Genomic DNA, 17,374 nt, shown 5'->3' with positions numbered 1-17,374 from the left:
TCTGTTCACTTGCCGTTCAAGCGTCATTTGTCACTTGTAGCTTGGCCCTTAGTTTTCACAGAAGATCAACTGTAGAAAGACTCACCCACATCTGAATGTGTGTGAAAACTTAAAATGAGAACCCAAACACTGTTACCTATATCTGAGAAGTTCATGAATTCAAGCAAAAAAGCAAGATTTGCCATATAAATGACTGCCTGTGAGAGAAGTAGTCGTATGTATTCTGGTTCTCTCATTACATTTTCACTGACCTTCATACTCACATGTGTAACTCAGAAGACTAAACCATGGTCTTTTAAGTTGTAATATGCATATTTACAATTAGGTACAATGGGTTAAAAATAAGAGTTTTGATCAGGGGAGCAAATATGTTGATCAGAAAAGGAAACATATTTTAGAGAATGGATCCCCTGGTAGACAGAACAGGAAAGAAACCACTGAAACAAACAACTGAGACTTTCAAGCCTTGAATGCCTTTTTTATAATAGATTTAGAATCATTCCAACCTGCATTGCCCGTTTTTTTCTGCATTGCAACTTAAGGCCAGACTGCCTTTTCAGAAGAACCACATGGCACAACCCTTCAGCCTCCATATTACTGTAGATGGTGTGAAGGGTGGTGTGTTTGAATGCATCTGTATAAAACACCTCCCTACCCTCGAAAGCTAGTTTAGATAAGCAGGTTCTAGCCGAGCCTCTCCTCTGCGATACTTTTTTACGTGTAGGGAGGCTTTCATCTGGAGTGATTGTTTTTATAAAAAAATGAGCAGTATTCAGTTGTGCAACAGCCCTCCAGCTTCTTCAAGTGGGGTCGTTTGAGAAGGTCTGCTATACTGGCTCTAATGCGTGGCTTGGCACAGAGCTGAAGCTTTCAAAAGTGACTTGCGATTTGAATCATATAGCCAAAATCACCTTTACAATGGATCAGCTTCAGAAATGTCTTACGAGAAATTACCTAGTCAAATACAGCAGATTATGATTTGTCTCATTGTTCTCATAGAGTCTTGTAACATAGGCAACGCATTTTTAACACAAAATTTCAAGTTTCCTTTGATATGTACAACATTCTCATTGTGCTCTGACGCCTAAAAATTAAATAACCACCATAAATATTTACTAACCTGGAAGACTCCACAAACCAGAGACTTCTAAGGTTCTCAGCTTTTTTTCCAATTCTGCTACACGATTACCTAGAATTCTGAAACGAAGGCACGGCATTTCATGAGAGAGAGAAATTAACACCCAAAGGCTTGATCACAGCCTACTTATGGTTCTATCTGCAAAGGCTACTAATGCCCCTCTATGGAAACACGGTATTCATATTTACGTATTAACAAACGGCATAACTTCATTTGGATTTAATCCTTTTTTTCCTATGTCAGGTGAAAAATATGTTCATAATTTCCTAGACAAGGTTGTTAAAGATAATGAGCCAGATCCTATGATTTAGTTCCGCTAAGTGACAGGTCTTCTTCTAGAAGAAGAAATCTTATCCTCTAATCCTTACTTAGCAGAACGGAATAACAGGATTCAACCCAATATGTGCCCATGCAATTTACCCATGCTTGAGGAAGGTGCATGAGTCACACAGTATAATTCTATGCAAAGTTACTCCAGTTTAAGTTCATGGCTTAGACTGGACTAACTCTGCACAGGATTGCACAGTAGGACTCAAACGCATTCCCTTTCATATATACGGACAGGAGGCTGAATGCAAAGCATCATAAAGAGAGAGAAGTGGGCGGGCCAGGATGTCCCTATCTCCCCCCTTCTGCTGCAGCCCACTGATTCTCCCCCATTCTGCTCCTGGAATGGAAGTGGGGTCAAAAAACCCTCAGGCAAAACATGCGGACAAAGTGGGGATAATTGGCAAAAATCATTCTTGCCTTCTCCACTGATGTAAGTGCTGTTCTTTGTATCCACCCACAGTGTAGCTGTGGGCCTCGTATCGCATTGCAATAAAATGGAATTCTTCCCCTGCCCCTCATGTTCATTCTAAATCCACTGACCCCTTGCTGCCTTGCATCCCATCGATGTGTGCATGAATCCACTGAGAGAAATGGGAGGGACTTTAAGTCAGCAGGGGAGCCCATGGATTTCATGGAGAAACTCCCAACTTCAACCCCCAGTGTAATAATTTGCTTTTTATTTTAACCTTTGTAAACCTTTTTGCTTTTTCAGCTCCTCCTTACATCATCTTACACTTATACCTCAGGAGGGCTCAGGTTACAACCAATACTCTTTTTATTTCCACACACACACAGAGCTTCAGGTGTTCTCTCCTTTACCCAAGCGTATACCTCGAGAATACCTTCCCTTTTCGGTTTGTGTGACCTGCATATTGCTGCCTCCCCAAAAGTTTTTCACTGCCAACAAAGGATTTCACCTTAGATCTCTTCTGCTTAACAGGTACTACAGGAAGGCTTTATTATAGATGGTAGTTCGACAGAATGGTCAGCATGTGAGGGTGGTTGTGAGGTAAAAAGGGATCTTTTTCCCCTTAAACAAAAGTAGAATTTATTTGTAAGTGTGACAGTTGCAGAGATCTGATAAACGTCTTGGTTTCAGAACAGTTCTGTCATTTTAGCTTTTAGGGAGAATTCTGGCTTGATTTGATCTAGCACCCACTTATTTGTCTTTCTGGCTGTCCATGGTATCCGCAGAACTCTTCTCCAGCACCACATTTCAAACGAATCAATTTTCTTCCTGTCAGCTTTCTTCACTGTCCAACTTTCACATCCATACATAGTAATGGGGAATACCATAGTTTGGATTATCTTGATCTTGGTTCCCAGAGAGACCTCTTTATCTTTAAGGATCTTCTGTAGCTCCCTCACAGCTGCTCTTCCAAGTCTCAATCTTCTTCTGATTTCTTCATTGCAGTCTCCCTTTCGGATGATGACTGAGCCAAGGAATAGACAATCTTGAACAGTTTCAATTTCCTCATTGTCAACTTTAAAATTATGTAATTTCTCAGTAGTCATTACTTTTATCTTCTTGATGTTCAGTTGTAGTCCTGCTTTGGTGCTTTCTCCTTTAACCTTCATCAGTAGTCGTTTCAAGTCTAATTTAGCCAGCATAAAATCCTTTTCAGGCTAGACTAGACTAAATATATTCTTTCAGAAACACACCAGACAGTTCAAGCTCCACATAGATTGCCTGACTGAACCGGAATAATCTCTCTCTAAGATACACAAAAGGTAAGGGAAACACTTTCCCTCAGCACTGACTAAAAACTGCAGTTCACTCGGCCTCGTAGGGCACAGCTACTGTCAATCAGAGCACAGACTCCACTTACCCATCCAGCCCCCCTCCTTCTTTCCTCAGAGCCTACCTTTATAACCACAGTAACAAATATTAAAACAGTGATACAATTACATACATAGCTGTATGTATTGCTAACAAAAATTCCATCTTTCTTATGGTGGAGTGCTCCATCAGACTAACAGAATACAATGTATGTATCAGGATTTATACAGCTAAGTTTTTTGGGTGGATTTCCTTAAAATATTTTACCAATCAGAGTTAAATAAAGGCACGCACCGGTGCTTATGTTAACTGGATTTCCCTCCATAAAAACAGAATGAAATATAATCAGAAGCAACTCTCAAGGTCTTCCGTTCTGTGCTGATGACAGTACTTACTTGTTGGTTTGCCTTTGATGCTGAATGACCATGTTCTTCTCGTGGATTGTCTCCAGCAATGCAGTAGCCAAAGACTTAAGATCAGAAATGGACTGTGGTGTGGCTGGCAGGCTACATCCATGATCTGATAACAGCTCTTGCACTAGAAGCATTCAGCATAGAAGAAAACATAGACATAAAAATTTAACTTCAGAGGAAGCTGGAAATGAGATTTGAAAATAATCAAACCTGTTCATTACTTCTGCCGATTCCCGAAGATCCACCATAGTCAGAAACTGAGTACAGTTGTACTCAGTTTGATGTAACAAGGTCAGTATTGTTTACTCTGAATGGCAGTGACTCTTCAGAATTTCAGGTATAGGTCCTTCACATCATTTACTACCTGATCCTTTTAACTGGAAATGCAGGGGATTGAACCTTGGACCTTCTATATGCAAAGCAAATACTCTACCACTGGCCCCAGCTCTCCCCGCCCCCCATTCCCCGCATATAAGTAAGTACTCTTTAGGCTGGCTATCAGCAACAACAGGAGTGTTCCCATGCTGCTCTGGCAATGTAACTTCTGCCCATATGATTATGTCAGACTGCACCATTCAGTGCTATCTTTGTAGCCTAGGCAGTGGATTGGCAACCAGATAGACACATACATACATATGGTGTTCCTTTTTCGTGCTGGCACGGTGTCACCTGTGTAAGTGTGTTATTAAGTATTATTCCTAAGCCACACCAAGCTCAATGCAGATTGTTGGGTGTAAGATAAGCATTCAGCTTCAATGCTATCATAACTGACAATTAGGGAACCAGTGATCAACAAACACAGCCCCCATCCACAAATAGCTCTAAGGAATCCAAGGGCACCACTAGACCTTGCAAGAGGGAATGAGCTGCCATAACAGCAAGTCCATGGGCTCGATCCCATTGAGAAGATCCATATGCATAGGGAGGTACAAGTCTTTCCTCCTGTAGCAGCCCTCATATTGCTTCTGAATGTTCCCTCTTCACCAGAAGCGGCATTTGAGGGGGCATTTGAGGCTGCTTTGGGAGGGGGGAGGGAGGAGTTGTGCTTCCATGCACGGAATTTAGACAGGATCCAAATGCAACGTCTCTCTTTCATCTCTTCCTGGCTACGAGGCGTCTAGTATAAATACAACATATGACATGACATCACCACGTTCTGAGTTTTTCCTGTCCCCGTTACAGTCATTCTACACATTACTTCTTTTACGAGTTCTCCACAGACCCAACCTGCGCTCCACGCAGACACATGTCAGCTTGGAGACTGGCATCTATTAAAAAAAACAAGAGTGCAAATGGGCTCAGAAAGCTGCTGCTGGGGGGGAGAGGAGAACTGCCTTTCTCCCAAGCTTTTTTCCCTGTGCAAAAACTGTGAGGGGAAGGAGAATTTTCCCCTTTCTGTTGCCACACATGCACACAATACCTCCATGTGGAGCAGCAAAAATAAGGAGACGTCTCCCCTCTGCAAGGTTTTTGCATGGGGGGGGGGAAAGCTTGGGGGAAAGGCAGGAGCTCTCCCTCCCTCCCTCCCTCCAGCTTTCTGAGCCCATTTGCAGGCTCTTTTTTAAATGGAAGCTAACCCCCAAGGCGAGGAGCACGGGTTGACTGGGTGGAGAATGCGGAAAAGAAGCAACATGGAGAGTGACTGTCAGCCGTCAACACGGAAAGGGAGCAGGGAAAAGCATGGTGTGAGGACAGTAAGGACACACACCGTTTATGGTAGACGTTGCCAAGAACAGATGAGGAGAAGCTAATGCTCTTCATTTCTTTTATTATCTAATTCTGTGTTGATTTGTGGGAAGAATAAGGAAATTACACTACTAGAGAGTTACCGCTAGGAATAAAATATTTCCTTTTTAAAAAAAACTCAACCCTCAGAATAAGCATAGCATTTGTCGGTTCAAAAGGGAAAACTGAAAGAGGTAAGTTTGTGCAGTACCTTGCTTTGCAGAAAGGATTCCTGTTAGCGCACTGCTATTTGACTTACTATTAGTCTTGGAATTTTTCCGTCTCTCTAAAGCATTCTAAAACAAAGACATTTTTTTTAAAAATCACCTTTTGGGAAATTGACTAAAGTTTTGATTAGCTGAAAAATCATTCTCTGTTCTTCCTACAAGTGCTTATCATCCGTACAAACTGCAGCTGATACCCAATTAAAGAATCTAAGAACCACGTTACGTGTTCACCCTGCATCATGGTTCATGCCCCACACATATCAGTTCCTCTTATGGTTATTTAGGCATCTTTGCTCCCCAGTGTGTACTATTCTCTCTCTCTCCACAGTGCGCACTGGTCTTCTCCCTCTTCTTTACCTGTCAATCACAGAATGTTCCTGCTTCCCCCTTTAATTCTCTTTAGGTTTTAACAGTTTCTTCCGTTTACATTCTCTTTTTTCTTTCCCTCTTCAACTTAAGGAGGTCTGCACCATCTTAAAAGTAAGGTGGAGGGAAGAATTCCTTATACACTTTAACAGAAACTCCAGTAGGAAAAAATACTTTAAAAAATCCCATAGGAGTTCAATTCCTCCCTGAAGAAAAAACAGAACTCTAAGGATATTTTATGTTTCTTTTACATAATCTCGTGTGAAAAAGCATGGACACAAATACCCTTACTACATGAAAATGAGCGGGTAACACAGATAAGGCTGAACATGCAAAATGCTCTTATCAATTTAACATACTAGTTTTATTATACATATACATATAAAAACAATATTATTGAAGCATAAAGCATATGTTTCATTTTTAGATGATGCACTCGTGCTGTGCTGTAGCCATAATTTAGAAGAAGCATTTCTTTCTTTATGACAGAGATAGGTGGCAGTACCTCTTCTAATGACTGCTATTTATAATAATTTTTAAAGTCTGGTGCCCATTAATCAGGCCAGTTTTTTCCTGATCAAATGCTTCTTAAAAAAGAAATTCTGATTGATTACATATTCTCTCAAATACCTTAGTATTTGAGAGAATACAGATTACCATTTACTAAGGGGTACATTATTATTGTTGTTGTTGTTGTCATTTATTTATAGTCCACCTTTCTCATTAAGATCCATACTGCAAGTGAATACAAAATAATCAATAGCTAGGACATTCACAGAGCAAAAATACAATATAATCAATAGTTAGGACTTCCAATTAAAACAGGTACAGTAAGGTATGGTAGCATGTAACCTCTGGCTTAGCTGGCCTACTGTAAAGTCTTTCCATGTGGGGAGGATAATTTTATTATAGATCAAAAATCCACAAAAGCAAGGAGGTAGTAAAATTCTCCTTATCGCTTGCCAGCTCATCACAAAGGGTGGATACAGCTGACCTTTTACCACATGTTGACCCCATATCTGATCACTAGAAAACTGCAGCTTCCAGTCATTTAAACGAGGGCTGTACACAACACCAAAGTGCCTTGTGCCCTATTGTTTTGAAACTTTATATTTAAACTTAAAATAAAGAATACACAATATAACAATATAGGTACCATTTTAAGAATAAATAATCACAATTATAGGCTGTTCTCAATTAAATATGGCAGATAAGATTTTTTTTCCTTCCAGCGATAAAGCAGTTCAAAGCTTTGGGCAGATTAAGAGATGTACAGGGATTGTTTACAATAACTTTCTAATCAACGTTTTCAATCCTTGCAGAACATATATTGCTTTAAAACTGTCTGCAGAAAGCATATTGCAGAGCAAAAACAAACTTACCTTATACTTCACAATGTTTGATTTTAGAAGGTTGACCTCTTCTTGAATTTGCTTTAATCGTTCATGAAGGTATCTGGCAAGTCAGATAACAAACCCTAACAGATTACTATGATAGGACTTTATTATTCCGGAAAGCATTCTAAAAATGTTGTATAAGCTTCGCAACAGAAAATAATTCAAAGATAGCAGTAATGCATCCAAGTTTTAGATTGGAGGGGGCTTATAATGGTGAACTTAAGAGGTCCTCCCACTTCAGCCTATTACAAGCCAGACCCACAACTTTCCTAAAACTCAGGGCCAGCAGCCCCTTCTATAACCAGCCAGCCCTCCCTGTATGAAGGAAGATAAAAATGGGCAAAACTATGAAAGCAGCCTTGCAGGTCTCACTGTTAACATCAGAACACACAGAGGTCTTTGTAGTTGGGTTGCCAGGTCCAGGTTGGGAAATGCCTGGAGATTTTGGGGGGTCGAGTCTGGAAAGGGTCAGGTTTGGGGAGGAGAGGGGCCTCAATGAGGTATAATGCCATAGAATCCACCCTCCAAAGCACCCATTTTCTCCAGGAGAACTGATCTTTGTCACCTGTAAATCCGGGGGATCTCCAGCCACCACCTGGAGGCTGGCAACCCTACTTTGCAGCTTCTACCAGGGGTTCCATTCCCTTGGAGGAGGATTCTCTGCTCCTGTTGCCCTGTTCTCCTGCCTTGAGTGGTGGTTGGAGAATTTTTTTTAAAGGCAGCAGTGTGTCACTTATGGTAGAAAAAAACTGGAAGTGACATAAGTAGTTTTTGGAATCTCCAGAAACTCTATGGTAAAACAAGAGAGTTCCTGCTTATTCCTTGAGCTACCCTTTGTCACTTTCGTGGTCTTTTTTAAAACAGAAGTGACATGATGTCGCAGCTGGCATCATGCCCTCCCATATTCCCACCCACAGCTGTCCTGCTGGTATCTAATATGCAAGGGACTGGTAGTTTCCAGTGCCACCGGATTTGAAGAACTGTGACATAAGGCACTAAAAACTACAATCACCACAGCCTCTTCAGCAATTAAAACTCCTGAACATGCATATGGTCTGAGGTCTGTAAAGGTCTGTAAAGGTCTGAGGTCTATAAGGTCTGAGGTCTGTAAAGCCTCCATCATTGCCAGTGACCCTTCAGAATAGGGTTGCCAGCCTCCAGGTGGTGACTGGAGATCTGAAATTACAACTGATCTCCAGGCCATATAGATTAGTTCCCCTGGAGAAAGTGCCTGATTTGGAGGGCAGATTCTATTGCATTATAGCCTAATGAGGTCCCTCCCCTCCCCAAACTCCACCCTCTCCAGGCTCCACCCCCCAAATCTCTAGGAATTGTCCAACCTGGAGCTGGAAACCCTATTTCTAATGGATCCATAACACTTACTAGGAGAACGGGGCAGCAAAGAAGTGAGATGTACTCCCCAAGCGGCACCAACATTCTGAGATTTGTTGGAGAACTCAAACTTCCAAGTCTCAGAAAACCAGTCTCAGGAAAAAAACAAATTATTTATTAAACGAATCTAGGCGAGCTCACCCATTACTACGCAAAGACAAGTCAAAAGATATCCTGAAACAGTTAACGGAGCAATCATAAGCAGAGCCGTACTCTGCTAGGCCCACTGATTTTAACGGACTTAGAAAGGTGTGACTCTGCTGGAGCCCCCTCTGCTGGGGTGGGGCTGCCAGCTCCCTCGCTCCTCCCAGCGGGAGGGCTGGGCCTGGCACTTAACTTTTCTTTTTTTTAATTCCTCGTGTACGGGCACACGCGCACACGCTCCAGCACCAACATGATGACGTCACTTCCGTAAGTGACATCATCACACCGGCTGCGCGGTGACGCCACTTCCGTAAGTGATGTTGTCGGGCTGGCCACAGGAGCGCTCTCGCGCTCAGCATGGAGCCAATTTGGCCCCAAATGAAGCATGGGGATGCTCCTGCGGCGGGCACGACGACGTCACTTCCGCGCTCCTGAGATGCCTGCCGGTGGCGGGCGCGTGACACAGCAGCACCGTGCAATCTTGTCGGCCCACCACCTTTCAAGGACTGAAACAGGCCCACACAATTGTTTGGCACCTGAAAAGGCACAGGGGTGAAAAAAAGATCATATGGTGCTGCTGTGGCCCTTTTTAAACAACTAAATTCTCTAAAATGTGTCAGAGAACAGGAGTTGGACCTGTGGCCACTGTAATATGTAGTTTGGATGTAAAACTGCAGAAGAAGAGGAAGCACACACAGCTGGTCTGCTGCCATCCAAAGTAGCTAGGTGTAACAAAACAACAGCCAGAGCAGAGGCAGGCATCCTTTTCAGATGACATTCCAAATCATCTGTTTGTGAAGATGAAGGAGAGTTGGCAAACAAGAGGGGCTGGGGGGGGGGGCCAAAGGCTGTCCTTGGTCAGACACACTGGAAGCACACTGAGTCCCAGCAGCTCTGCCAGTGCCTCACGGAATCACCTCAGTCCCCTGGATGGAGAACTAACCCTGAGTGCCAAGCAAACTGATCTGGCATGCTACTATTTGGCATGTGTCAGGGACCGTCTATCCCTGAACCAGAAGAAGAGAGAAGCAAATCAGGTTGCGACATGTCCACAACAGACTGTATCCACTTTCAAACCTATTTAATCATAGCAGTTACCAAACTAGGAACCCTGGGAGTTGTAGTTTTCTGAAGGGGCTAGAAATATCTGAATGAAGAACTGACCCTCAGACACCTACAGTTGTCTGATTACTCAAGGAAAAGCTTAAAACTGGTTTCACGTTGTATCCTTTAAGTCCCTGGCCCTCTCCACTACTTTTTAATGTAATTTATTAACACAAAGTATTAGCAGCAAGTTGAATATCTTGAAGTGACTATTATGAACAGTTTGCAGCTTGGCCTCATGAGATACACCGATCATTTCTCAGCAAACTCACCTGTTCTCCATACAGAGAGCATCAACATCAATAATGCGGTTGATGTGTCCCCCTAGAACATGGTTCAGCTCCTGGTTTAATCTGTCAGATTTCTCTTGATAAAAAGAACGCTCTTCTTTTACATCCTGAAGCTCGTCCAGGGCTGCTTGAAGGTCATGTTGCAGACTCTCAATCTGAGAGAAAGACAGACTCTCGACCATCACTGTACTTCAGAACAATATTACACTATGCGCACGCACACTCGCTCGCTCACTCGCACACACACACACACACACACTTTCTTGTTCTCCAGTTTCTACTGGCAATGAAGTAGTTAATTTCTTCTCACCAAATTATCGGCCTTGGCCTTTGAGCCCCTGCTTACAGTTAGACCAAGGCGTCCCACATTAATTTCAATGTGCTTTAGGGCAAAACGCGGCATAGCAGTAGCAGGTCAATTGTGTTAGAACCTGGATCTTCTGGAAATCATGTCAAAACTGAGGGAGGGAAACTGGGCAGAGGGGTAGGAAGCATAGATCTCATCACCTGCCTCCACTACAGCTGCTTTTCTCCCATCCAGGCTCACTTCTGATACCGGGGGCAGGACAGAGACAAAGAGCCCTGGGGAAGAAGCTGTATAGAAGTAAGCTGCCACTCCCCAACTTTTTCTCCCTGTTAGAAACAGATTTCTTCCACCCTCTAGTTTCTGTGCAGTTGCAGCAATATAAAGACACAAACCTACAACAATCTGAGGACACAAAATCTGCAGCCATCATGACTGCCAGCCAAAACTTGGGTATGATTCCAGAGCTTGAACACCGGGGCTTCTCCGTGGGATATATAGTGCAATCTTATGCAGAATGACTCTACTCCACTGATTTCCACAGACTTATACAGGAGTAACTTCGCAAAAGACAGCACTACCAGTCCCCTGACGAGAAAACATTACAATTATATGCTTGTAACGTGTTGGTTTTAATGGTTCTTCAGAAGAGATTTTAATTTGTATGTTTTAATTGGTTAGCCTCCCTGGTTTTAATGTGTTAGCCGCCCTATGAGGGCACAAAGGCAGGGTAAAAATCTTGTTAATAAGTAATTAAGTAAATAAATCAGTAACATGGAGGTGAGATCTGAGAGCCATTCCACAATGCAGGTCAAAAACATGCATTTACCACCATATTTATATGTGTGGCAAAGTCCGGCTCCCTAACGCAGATGCCTGTGATAGTAAACATATGTACAGTAAGCACATGTTACAATTTTACAGGCACATGGAAGAATTTGTACATGTAAGGTATGAAGTAGCTCTTTGTCCTGTATATTTAAACATAAATACTAAGAAATAAACGTTGACCAGATCGAATAAGCAGCCTAAAGCATGCTGTAATTTTTTGAAGTTAAAATCCAAAAACACTCTGCTATGAAAAAATGTGTGTATTTTGGGCTTTTTGCATGCTGAAATTCGGAAATACATTTGAAAATGACCATAGGTGTTTCATCAACAATACAGTGTGCACTATCACCCACAGCCAGTCCCACCCAATGGGTAGATCAGGAGGAAATCATTGGATTTCCTAACCCCAAGCTGGTGTGTGCCTATCACCCTCCCATTTCTGTCCCTCCAGCTGTCCCCACATTCTCTCGTCAAACCCTGCTCTGAACCTCAAAGCCAGCTCTCACTGGTGGAACTGCCACCCCGCCCACCCCCCATCCTCTTTTTTGAGCCTCAATGCAGCAGAATGTTTCCTGGGGCACCAGCAACTTAGAACTGTCATTCTGCCCGTGAGGTGGCAGTTCAAAAGACACACAACTGCACACTGGGATGGTAGAAAAGGTCCCTGTACGCTCTGTATGTTAAGATGGTCTCTCTGCTCAGTTATTAGGGCTGATCTGGTTTCTGCCAAATTTGACTATTTGACCCTGGAAAGTAGAATCCACTCTACACTCTTTCATCCCGTCTGACAGGGACGGCGGTCTAGAAATGCGATAAAATAAATAAATAAATACTTTACCGTTAACTTTCTGTTAATGGGTTTATTTATTTATTTTAAAACATTGTTTTATAGCGTTTTTAGCCCAAGCCTTTTAATCTGCTCTCTGTTTTGTGTTATATTCTGGCTGTGTTTTTGAATGATGAGATTTCAATAACAGTTATGATTTATATTTTTTTGTTTCATATTGTAAGCTGCCTCAGGGAGGTTCCCTGAAGTAGCAGCATAGGAAGTTTCCAAATACACGTGAAACGTTTTTTTCTTCCTGACAAAGCCCTCGAGGGCTATTAAGTCTCCCTGGAGGCAACAGGGCTGTTGGTCCCTCAGAAGGCCCACGGTTCAATTACCTGTTCCCGCGCTTTCTCTAGCTGCTGGACGAGATCTTCACGCTCATGCGGTGCAAAATGACGGGCCCCAACTTCCTCATCTCCAAGCCGTTGTTTGGCTATTGTCATTCTCAGGAGCTGAAACAAGCAACACACCTTTTCATTAGCACTGGAATGATAGCAGTTGAGCAAGGCTCACAGGAGAACACTTACGCACCCTTTCACATGTTACACCGACAAAAACTCAAGTTTGCCACTGAGTTTACATCTAGCAAGGAGTGGCAGCCAATTACAGGCTCCTTACAAGTATATCGATACAATTCACATGTCTGTAGACAATTACTGCATTCAGATAGTGGTTTGGTATGATATAGCCCAATCTGTCAGATCTTGGAAGCTAAACAGTGTCAATATTCGGACTGGAGACCACCAAGGAAGACTCCGTAGAGGAAGGCAAAAGCAAACCACCTCTGCTCCTCACTTGCCTTGAAAACCCTTTGATAGGTTTACCATAAGTTGGTTGCAACCTGACAGCACACACATACATATTCTTGCTGTATTCCTGCTTTACATTTTTAAAGTGTATACATAAAAAATTAATCTTGGAAGTGGATCTTTGTTAGAAAAAATCAGAAATAAACTTCAGCAAACACCAACATTTACATATTTACTTTACAAAGGCAACTCTACCCACACTACTTTCCTGTTACCTTCATCATTTACAACATCTGGAGCACCTACCTGCAGTGACATAGTGGGGGGGGGCCAGGGGGGCTGCCGCCCCGGGGCGCAAAATTTTGAGGGGGCGCCACATCCATGCCCCCCCGGAAGCACCCCTTCGCTGCTGCTGCCAGCTACGATGCCCAGCAAGCTGGGCACCCTGATGGTGCAGCAGGCAGTGCGGTAGGCAGCCTGCTTCCCTGCCCGCCCTCTCACTGCCACATGCCTTGGTGCCCAGTGAGCCGGGCACAGCAGGCGGCATAACAGGCGGCGAGCCTTACCTCTTTGCTGCAGCTGCCCGCGTCGTTGCCATCATCTCGGCGCCAGCAGCGGCATGAGCAGTGGTGGCGCAGGCAGCTGTAGCAAAGTGGTAAGGGGCAGTGAGCGTCCTGAACTGCGGGAACGCTCCTGGGTGAGCATGGGGACACTCCTGCGCGATGACATCACTTTCCAGAAGTGATGTCATCACCCAGGGCCGGAGCCTGCCCCTGGCCCACACAATGCCGCTACCTACATGCACAACTCTGACTGCAGGAAATTCATGGTGAAGATCTACACTCCACATGTGCGCCTACCTAACAGTTACTGAAACTGGAACTTGCCCTTCCCTAGAAGCCTGAGTTCAATGCAATTGCAACAGCTCCATCTTCAAGTATGCCCATCTTCAAGTATGTCCATTATGCCCAACTCATTGACTCAGAAAAAGCGATCTGCTGAGATTTAGGGTCACTCAACTGACCCGGTCTCTGCTACCTCCTTGTGCAGCAGCAGAAATGGGAAAACTCCCTCCCCACACACATTGTTTTTGTACAGGGAAAAACAGTTGGGAGAAAGGCAAGAGCTTTTCCTCCTTCAGTGGCAGCTTTCCAAGACCATTTGGACTCTCCTTTTTTTAATACAAGGTATTCCCCAGAGCTGCTGTGTATCTGCGTGAGTTCAGCCGGCAAACTTGTGAAGGAAGTAATGTGAGAGCAACTCCTAGTCAGTAAAACTCAATTTAAATCATGATTTTCTATATAAAGACTCATTCTTGTTGGTTGTTATAACCTTAATATTTACAACCCAGATGAAGGTTTCATTTTTAGACTAACTTATCAGGTTAGTTTAACAGTTATATCTGAAAACTAATGATTGTTTGGTTATTTACCATTTGAAACGGATAACTATGAAATCATTGCAAGGTGAACTATCTCCAGTTTAATAGGTTAATAATTCATCTTTGGACAACTTTTCTGCTGTACTTTACTGGAAGGAGAAACACAATGAATAATAATATCAATAACAATTTAAATTGTTTTATTTAACTAAAACAATAATATTATATAGCATATGTATTTTTGTATTTGCCTACACATTCATATTGGTTAATTAACATGGTTACACAAAAATATTCCCAAACTGGGTCTCTTTTACAGCCTGCTGCCATTATAGTTTTTCTCTTCAAGGGAGAGAATGATATGATAAATCTCAGGCCACAATCAGAAAGATCTCAAGACTAGAGGTGGGCATGGACCGGAAAAAGGACCAAAATTTAACACGAACCGAGCCAGTTCGGTGTTAGTGAACCGGTGGGTCATGGGATGCCCATTTTCCATGGATCCCATGGGCTTTTCATTGGTCTGATGCTCCATGATCCATTAAAGCCTCCCTGACCCACTGGTAAGTGGTGCCGGGAGTGCTTTAACATTTAAATATCCCTTGCTCCAGCTGACTGGCAGCTGCCAGTCAGCTGGAGCAAGGGGGATTACAGTGCTCCAGCGTTTCTGGCAAGTGGCGTCGGGAGCGCTTTAACATTTAAATCCCCCCTTGCTCCAGCTGACTGGTGGGCCATCAGTCAGCTGGAGCAAGTGGGGGGTTAGAGAGCTCCCAGCACTGTGGGCCAGCTGGGTTTAAAGGGCCCTTTCCCTGCCACTTGCCCTTTAAACTCCAGTGGGCCTGCAATGCCGGGAGCACTTCAACCCCTTGTGCCAGCTGACTGGGAAAAGGCCCAGGGAAAGGCAGGCAAAGGGCCCTTTAACCTCCAGCTGTCCCACTGAGGGGGAGATCTCCCCTCCATAGGCCAGCTGAAGCCCAGGAAGGGCCTTTTCCCAGCTGCACAAGCAGCAGAGAAAGGACTTTTTAAACACCAGATGGAAACTCCAAAGCAGGAAAACAGAATATTTCCATCCCTGCACACCACACCCCTAGCCAAAACGTTTAAATCCCCTTTGCTCCAGCTGACTGGGGGCCACAGGGGGGTGGGGTAGAGTGCTCCCGATGCTGCTGGCAAGTGGCACTGGGAATGCTGCTTGCCAGCACGAGCTGTGGGTTTTTCCCGGTCCATGCCCACCTCCACTCAAGATTTCTGGAGTATTCAGCTCAAAAACTTTCACTTTCATTTGTACTGCTTGCCCCTCCCTCCACATATTTGGTTCTTAACATTATCCAGATCTATTCCACTCCAATCTTATTCACTGAACTTCTTGAAACTTAGCACTTAAAAGGGGTTGGTCCTTTGTGTCAGACTATGGAATCCCTGTTATCTAGAGTTCGTCTCCCCCTTCTGCAAGAAGCACAAGTTTCTTGATTTCAAAAGGTTTATTGAAAGACTAGGCTCTGATACAAGTGTCCATATTTCAAGGCCTAAAGAAGACTTGACTGAACCAAGGCATTGTTGAGAATGAGATACAAAACGAAACTAGCAATACATCAAACCCCTCGTTTCCAGCCTCCCCCCATATTTCTGTATGCTGGGAACGTGAACATGGGAAAGTCCGGGCTGCCAAGGTCTTTGGCTGAAGAGACAGATAAGAAGTATTCTCTCCCATGGAAAATGCGATCAAAACAACATCTGGACCTGGAGGGAGAAAAAGCTTAACAACTGCAACTTAAATATGGTGTAACTCTGGTTAAGAACACGAGCCTTAAAAGAAATCCTGACATTCTGCCCCCCTTAAGACCCCCCCTCCTCTCACCCCTCTGGGCCTGCTTTGTTGGGATACTTAGCATGAAATTTGGAAAGGAGTCTTGGGGCCCTGATATGGGAAGCCTCCACCCACTCCCTAAACCCCTCTTCAAAGTCCTTCCACCTAATCAAGTAATACAGCTTGTTGTATCTGCGTTTAGAGTCCAGGATTTCCTCGACTTCGTAGTGCACCTGGTCATCAATTAGCGTTGGAGGGGGTATTGGGGTGTTTGGGTGCCAAACATCAGGTGGAGGTGCTTTTTCGAGTAAGCTGACGTGAAACGTGGGGTGCACTTGGCGTAGATTCTTTGGGAGTGCTAGTTCCACAGTGACTTTATTTATTACCCTCTTGACTGAGAAAGGACCCAGGTATTTTAGTCCCAGTTTCTTACTAGACTGTTCAATTCTGAAGTTTTTGGTGGAGACCTTGTCTCCGGGGTGCAATTCCCATTGCTCCACACGATGGCAATCAGCATACTTTTTGCAGTCAGCTTTTGTTTTATCCAAAGTTTTCTGGATTGTAGTCCACTGTTTGGAGAGGGAGGTCCACCACTCTCCTTGGTCTCCAGGATCTTTGCTTCCGGGTTGCAGATCAAAAGGGAACGCTACTCCTTCATAGCCATGCACAACCTTAAATGGCGTCTCCCCAGTGGAACTGTGGACCGAGTTGTTATAGGCGTATTCTGTGAATTGAGCAGTCGGGTCCAGTTATCCTGTTGGAAATTAATGTAGCATCTGAGAAATTGCTCTAGCACTTGATTAGTTCTTTCAGATTGCCCGTTGCTCTCGGGATGGTGGGCGGAGCTAATTCCTTGTTCGATGCCGGCCAGTTGCAATAGCTCCCGCCGGAAGTTGACAACAAATTATCCGCCCCGATCCGATATCACCTTGGAGGGAAAAGAGTGTAGCTTAACTATGTGCTTCATGAATAGAGTGGCAAGCTTTTTAGCTGAAGGTATGGTGGTACACGGAATAAAATGGGCTTGTTTGGAAAATAAGTCCACTACTACCAAGATGCAAGTGCAGCCTTTTGAAGGGGGTAACTCTGTAATAAAGTCCATAGAAATTACTTCCCAGAGGCGATTTGGAGTTTCCAGAGGTTGCAAAAGTCCTGGAGGTTTTCCCC

General features: G+C 43.8%; 1 protein-coding gene across 1 annotated transcript in view; it reads right to left on the bottom strand.

Annotated features, from left to right (window-relative positions):
- CCDC149 (coiled-coil domain containing 149) overlaps positions 1-17,374 on the bottom strand; it is a 126,269-nt gene that overhangs the window by 36,415 nt on the left and 72,480 nt on the right. Inside the window, exons 5-10 of the mRNA XM_054999569.1 lie at positions 12,606-12,722; positions 10,289-10,461; positions 7,362-7,434; positions 5,598-5,682; positions 3,644-3,785; positions 1,121-1,197 (exon numbers count right to left, since the gene is read on the bottom strand). Of these exons, the coding sequence (XP_054855544.1) occupies positions 1,121-1,197; positions 3,644-3,785; positions 5,598-5,682; positions 7,362-7,434; positions 10,289-10,461; positions 12,606-12,722 (667 nt within the window). The remainder of the gene's footprint in view (positions 1-1,120; positions 1,198-3,643; positions 3,786-5,597; positions 5,683-7,361; positions 7,435-10,288; positions 10,462-12,605; positions 12,723-17,374) is intronic.

This window comes from Eublepharis macularius, chromosome 15, assembly GCF_028583425.1.
Source record: "Eublepharis macularius isolate TG4126 chromosome 15, MPM_Emac_v1.0, whole genome shotgun sequence".
Taxonomy (NCBI): domain Eukaryota; kingdom Metazoa; phylum Chordata; class Lepidosauria; order Squamata; family Eublepharidae; genus Eublepharis; species Eublepharis macularius.
The sequence above is the reverse complement of the archived record's forward strand: the minus strand, read 5'-3'. Positions and strand labels throughout refer to the sequence as shown.